The 7,271-nt window shown below is 32.5% G+C and overlaps 1 protein-coding gene across 2 annotated transcripts in view; it reads left to right on the plus strand.

Annotated features, from left to right (window-relative positions):
- The window catches only part of Cad96Ca (tyrosine kinase receptor Cad96Ca), a 153,310-nt gene that overhangs the window by 59,317 nt on the left and 86,722 nt on the right, over positions 1–7,271 (plus strand). The window contains exon 2 of one of the 2 annotated variants that reach the window (XM_014431629.3): positions 4,089–4,137. The exons of the other annotated variant lie outside the window; for it this stretch is intronic. Within the exon in view, the coding sequence (XP_014287115.1) occupies positions 4,089–4,137 (49 nt within the window). The remainder of the gene's footprint in view (positions 1–4,088; positions 4,138–7,271) is intronic. 2 annotated transcript variants of the gene reach the window in all.

Below are 7,271 nucleotides of genomic sequence, written 5' to 3' on the forward strand. Positions count from 1 at the left end.
GGTCCGACCAGATGACAACATCTATCAGTCGATGCAGCAATACGGTCCGACCAGATGACAACATCTATCAGTCGACGCCACAATACGGTCCGACCAGATGACAACATCTATCAGTCGATGCAGCAATACGGTCCGACCAGATGACAACATCTATCAGTCGATGCCACAATACGGTCCGACCAGATGACATCTATCAGTCGATGCCACAATGTCATGCAGATGTGTTAGTTACACTTTTGATTATTAGGGTGCTTTGGGAACTGCTACGATTTATAAGCTAGAACAGTACAATATGAATTAGTTTCTAGCGTTAAAACTAATTATTCAATTAACAAAACACAATATGCTAATATAAAAATAATATATGGAGTAATTTTATTTATATGACATGAATTAACAATCAATAAATTAATAATAATTAGCTCTATATAAATTCTAAATAAAAGTATAGAGTGAACTTGGTTAAAAATAAGAATACAATATATAATATAAAAAAAAGAATAAAATATATATTATACAACATAAAATAATATATACAATATGTAGCATTATATCTAATGTAAGGAATTCAAAGAAGAAAGCAGAATTAAAGTAAACAGCAACTAAAGGATATAATAAAACAAAATTATATAAGAATACGACAAAAAAAATTATCTATGTTGAAAAAATATATACATGAATAATATAAATAATTAAAATCGAGGCCGTCGAGTGACGTTAAGAAAAACTAGAAATTGGGTTATAAGAAACAGTTTGAATAAAAATCAGTTATTGAGAATCACTGATGTAAAAATTAGAAGTACCTGGTCATATGTTTCTTTTTTAGCTTTCTTTATTGGTGATCTATTCATTAGTTCATCTGGTTAATAATTGTACAGATGTGGTATCATATGGTTTCAAGTATGTTTTGACCTAGTATTACCAAAAAGGTTTTATTATAATATTATTCCTCGTTCGCAGCCTTCCCTTGTTTGTACAAAGAGTTTATTAACCCACTGGGTTGAGGAATCGCTCCTCAGTCAGAATCTCAGGGTTGGATATGAACGACTGGGTTTAGGACTTCCAAAGCTAAAGGGCAATATGAAACCCGAGACTTCTCCTCTGAATCTTATTAAGTCCTATCCCGGCAATATAACTTATCTTTAGGACCTAAGAGATAGAATAGTGGGGCGAAACGTCTGCAAATAAATAGTTCTTAACTATTTTTCAATATTTTTAGAAAGAAGCATTGGCTTGTGGCACCCTAATGTACCAATGGCAACCACTTTGAGCCCCGGGACTCCATACAGTTTTAACTCATAAAATAACATTTAAAGAATTTCCTTGACACCTCTCACTGAATTTGATGTTATGATAAAAAATCATCAAGTATAAGTAGAGCATAATGAGCTGTTAATAGTTGCCCCTAGATTGATATGAGGATACCATCTTCTCCTCATACAGGTCCTCAATCTACGGCCAACTATGAGGGTGCATCGGCAAAGATACACAAATAAACAAAACTTATTTATTTGTGCCGACCTTCTCACCTGAATTTCAGACCTTCAGCAGGGCTGAAAAAAAAAAACAACTTTTAATAACAAATAACTTTTCGCTTACTCTTTGTTGTTGTAGATAAAAAAGAAGTACAGTTATGTTGACTAATAATCAATTACTTTTACTAGAATGCGGGTTTATATGTTCCGGTAAATCACGCATTAAGGTCATGGAAAAGGCGATGCTAAAAAATAAACCCATTTTCTTCATTATTCGGAAACCATTCTAGTCCCCCTCAATTGTAATTGTAAAACAGCCTAAGTCCTGGGCCCCTCGTATTCCATGTTCCTTAATCCCGTGTTCCAATTTAAATTTAATTGATTGTATGGTGATAGGCAAACCAAGGCCTTCTATCTCATAAATCCCGCTGATAGTCCAGAAAAAAAATATTGTGACACAGATGAGTTGAACCGCGGTCGCTGAAGATAGGAAACGCCTTACCCACTGCTACTACCTCGGTCCCCTATTGTCTCTTCCTACGAATTGATAATTTCAATGCTGAAAGGTTCCATGGCAACCTCGTTGTACGCCTACCCACATTCCCGTTACTTTACTCTTCTCATTCCACTCTGAACTTGTGTACCCTCTGTAAAATATATGTTTATAGTTGTTACAAAAGCATGATAACTACTATGAATAAATACCAATATAAATTGTTACTTATACGAAAAATTTTTCTTTTTTGAACATCAAATTATAGTCATGGCAAAATGGACCAATACTAAGTATGTCTAATATGATGTTCAAAATGGTTCCTTTATTCATGACATTTCGCCAACAAATTATTATTCCACGGAAGCCGTCAATTAGAAATTTAATTTTTTTTTTTGTTTTGTTTTTTCCACTTATCTGTTTGAATACCAATCTGATAAAATGTACTTTTCATTTTGAACGTAGACTACATTATGACAGTTTGTCCATATTTAATTTCCTAACTAAAATAGTCACGCTGTAAATTGAATCATTGTGTTTAAGATATTGTTTTACATTAAGTTTAAATCCATTAACGGTTCCTTCCTATATCTTCTCTTATTCTTTGGTTTCTCATTCGTTCAAATCAGGAAAACGAAGATCATTCATTTTTCATCTCTGTTGTTTGTATACAGGTTTCGATTTTTTTATTACTCACGATAAAACATATTACCCGACCACCAAATTGGATTTCTCACATTACATTCCACAACACAACTACACAGGGTCACGGACTTAATTTCTTCTGCTAGTGAATTAAAACTATAAGCTTCTGGATCATTTTTGGATGTGACTCAGGTGTTTGTAGGCTTTGGCACCAAGACATTCTTTTTAAACTCAAGCCAATTCTCCCAAGCACCTACTATTTAATTTTACAATAATTTCTTCATGACCGCTTCTTTTCTGTCCGACAAAGCTCAGTGAACACATCAATGAAACCAATATTTGAAGGTGTCTCTCAAGGTCCTATCCTGGCCCCACTTCTGTACCTTATATTCACAAACGACTTTACGAAACATACTAACTACGACGTATACAGACGACACTGCTATCATTTCGAGTCAGACCCTTTACAAGCCACACTAACACTATAATATAGTCTAAGCAATATACAGACATGGTGCACACGATGTCAAATCAAGATTAACCACGTCAAGTCACAACTTGTCACATTTACTCTACGTCACAAAACATGCCCTTCAGTTTACATTGACAATCACCCTATACCACAAAAAAACACCGTAACTTATTTAGGACTTACCTATGACAGAAGGTTGACATGTGGCCCAAACGACAAGTCAAAACGTAAAACGCTAAATTTACGACTGAGGCAATTATATTCTACTCAGAAGTACTAAATTATCGCTCAGACAGAAACTTATGCAATTACTTACTAAAACCCATATGTAACGGACCACATTCATATAAAACGGTTTCACAACTCGCTGCATGGACATTTCAATAGATTTATACTACAAATGGCAACACATGACTTTCCTGACGTAACTCGGCGTAGGCTGAAGAAGAGTTGGATGTGGGACCTCCTAGTGTAATAAAATAATTTACTTAACGTCAGGAGGATGCACCACTGGGTGCTATCTCCCTCATGCCAACTCATGCCATGCCGGATAGAACATCTCATTTGGTGGTTGAAATGTACATTTACAGGTGCAAATAAAAAAAATGAAAGATTAAAAAAAAAAGTTAAAAACCCAATCTCATACTAACAAGTTTAGTCTGAATGGAAAGTATTTTTTTTGTGAGGTGGGTATTCTGGTAGATAATGAACAAAAATTAAAAAAGAACAAATCATTATTTTTTTTTCATTACGCCTCCTGCGATAGGATCCAGAAGGCATTTGTTGGCCAAATGTCAGAAATCACTCACAAAACTTTTCCCGATATCATATTAATAGTAATTCATATCGAAACTTTTGCTGCTACTTTTGGCTGTTTGACCCTGAATTTTTAAATCTTCATTTCGAAAATTATCTATTTCATCGAAAATAATTATCTATTGAACTTACATGAATTATGAATTGTATTTTGTTAATTAATATTAATTTTATTTATTTTTTTCAGTTTCAGGTGAGCCTTCTTGGATTTGAAGAACTTGCATTCATATATTGTGGTAATTTTTCATGATTATATTTGTTTTGAGCCATAATATTAATAATTCTAGATATAAGACATACTATGAGTGTTGACATTTACATAAACATAACTTCCATACCGTTTTATGAAGTGCATAAGTTTCTTTTTGGTAAACAGTAAAAAAAAAAATTAATTTTTTTCCCATTTTTAATCAAATAAAAGTTTATCATTAGTTAAGTATTTTGGAAAAAACGTTGGCTAAACTTCATTTCTCTGTATCTAATTGAAAGGTTTCCTCTGATTCCAGAGAATATGATTCCACATAACTTTATGTAATCAATCGGATTTACTGGATATTAATAAATAAGTGCCGTAGCTAGAAGTACTAAGCTCCGGAGTTATATCGTAAATATTTTATCCTAAGCAGGAACAAACTTTGATGTTGCAACGTGTTGCTAATTCTGTTGGTATAAATACCGTAAAGTTGTTTCTAATCCTTTGGTTCTTAATGTTTAAAGAATATGTTATAAGTTTTTGAAACCCTTTTCAATTTTTTTAAAAATATATTTGTGCGTTTATTGAATTCCTACTATGTGAGACCAAAATTAATTTGCCACATATATTAAAAATACATGAAACACAATTGTGACATATTAGTACTGTATTCGAAGAAGTTTCCCAAACTAAGATCTAAATTTATGCTTTACTGATTAGAGAATGGTCCATCTTTGCAATAGGTGCTGATCACTTGTCTCTGTTTGAGAAAGTGTCTTAAGACTCTTTACTTTTGCTTCGGTGAATATTTCTTCATGGTTTGTCCTACTTTCGAAAGCGGGATTCCCATATGTCATTTCTGCGAAAGATCCGTATATATGATTACTTTCACTTCGTAGAATTCTAGTATTTTGGTCTCACAACCTTTCAAGTACTTTCAATTATATCTAATTTTATAATTATTAGACTCTTAAGTCTTCTATGGGCGTTATTGGGCATGATTGTTTATGAGAGCGCTATGATGTCATTTTAATTTGTCATGTAGACGTTTGTAGTTGGGCTGTATGTGTTCGTTAACAGGGCATGTGAAGGTCAGCGTGTAAAGTTATGTTGGTGTACCAAGTAGCGTAAGATTTAGAGTTTGTTTCTAGCATTCCAGTATTTAGTTTGTTCTTATTTTCCTGAATACATAACCGTTCTAAGGATAATTGTGGCGACATTTTTATAAATATTTGTTTAGCTTGACGAGAGTGCCTTGAAATTTAACTGCTGCAATAAAATATGGTTGAACAAAAATTATTTGATTGATGAGAGATGAAGACGTTTGTATTCCTGAATTTTCTAAACAAATAATAATTATTCGAAAATAAATTTTACTTTTCTGATTTCTAACATATTAGGGTTCCTTTCTAAGTGTTAGGAGATGGAGAAAATGAAAATTCTATCAATTTTAAGATCGTGTATCGATTTATTTTAACGTTTCTTATTTTAAACCTTTTTTTTTTCGGCCATGACTCCCACTGGAGTTCTATACTGCCTATCCATGGTTGTAGGTCAAAGTTTTTCATTTTGTGGGACTGCCACTCAATGATAAAAGTCAACACCACATGCCGGATGCGAACCGACACCACCACTAGACATCAAATTAGTAAGACTGTGTCTAACCACTGAGCTACGGATGGCCCCATTTTTAACCTTTTTTAATCGTTTTTATTTTCTGCATCTCCTAAAACATATGGACCCTAATATGTTAGAAATCAGATGAGTTAAAATAAATTCATACACGACCTTAAAATCGATAACATTTTCGTTTCCTAATCTTGAAAATATGAAATGTATGACGTTACAAATCGGAAAAAGTAAAAAATAAGGGAAGTAAAAAAATTGTATATTTAATCGAATAATTTCGTATTCAATTGAAATTAAATTTCAAACCTACGAATACAAAAGTATTTGGATTGTTTAGTCGTATATTTAGTCGAATAAAAGATTATTCGTGTGAAAAATTCCCGAATCAAACTCCAAATAATAATTTATTCGTCTCTCGTAACTACCAACTAATTTCAAGCATTTATTTTCCAACACCTGCAAATAAAATTCCTATCACTTTAAAAAATGTTGTGATTTTATTTTCGATGGATATTATTCATATTGTTACTGATGTTGAAAATGTAAGATTTATGTTTATTTCCAGTAGAATGCGAGGGTGTACATAAATAAGCCACGATTATACATGAATAATCAAATTTACATAAAGTCAACCCTCATCCCTTATTCAAAATGCTCGCAATCCCTTAGGATACCCTGGTTTATCTGTGTGGAGATCTCTCGCATTGACAGAACATACCAATAGAAAGGCAGACAAAATTTAAATGTTACCATTTTTCATAAATAAAATCCAAAATAAGCTAATTCTGTATAAATCAATTATGCGAGTTCTCTATTATATGCTTGGAGTTAACACGTTTAACGAATTATAGAATTTGACAGAATTATTAATTTATCTTTGGGAATAATTAGCCGCTAGGGATATTTATGATCACTAAACATTACCGCTAAATATAGAATATAGAGCGGCCTGGCTTACTGGTAAGGAACTGTACTGTTAACTCGAAGTATCTGGGTTCGAATCCGACTTTGACAGATAATTATTTATTCTGTTACTATAGCTGTAAGTCAATATTGTGGTTTCGGGAGCCCTCGGGGTTTGGTGGTTACTCTTACTTAGAGAAAAATCAGGCAGTCGTGATGGATTCAGACCAAACCCTCTTCTTGCCCAACCGTAGGTTTAGTAACTGTACTTTCTTACAAAATACTGCATCCCTGACCCTTTATGGTGGTACAGATTTATTTTTATAGAACATATAATCATTGTTTTTATAACGTATATTTTAAAAGTTTTATTATTTATACTTTTTTAATTAACATTCCTCACAGACTTCAACTGACGAACGTTTTTCCATTGTCTTTAGGTGTTTTTTTTAATTGTTATTTGGATCTATTTTTTGTAATTGTTTTTAAATAAACATATTTAAAAAAAATATCGCTAGGAATAAATGTCAGCGATTACTCCCGCTATACATAAATAACCAGCATCCTTATTATTATTAAGATTGGAGAAGATGGTGTATTGTGTATATTTCCAAATTTTATAGTCTATTATTTATTTTATTTTAT

This window comes from Halyomorpha halys, unplaced genomic scaffold (genome assembly GCF_000696795.3).
Source record: "Halyomorpha halys isolate HHAL.00 unplaced genomic scaffold, Hhal_1.1 Scaffold39.1, whole genome shotgun sequence".
Lineage (NCBI taxonomy): Eukaryota > Metazoa > Arthropoda > Insecta > Hemiptera > Pentatomidae > Halyomorpha > Halyomorpha halys.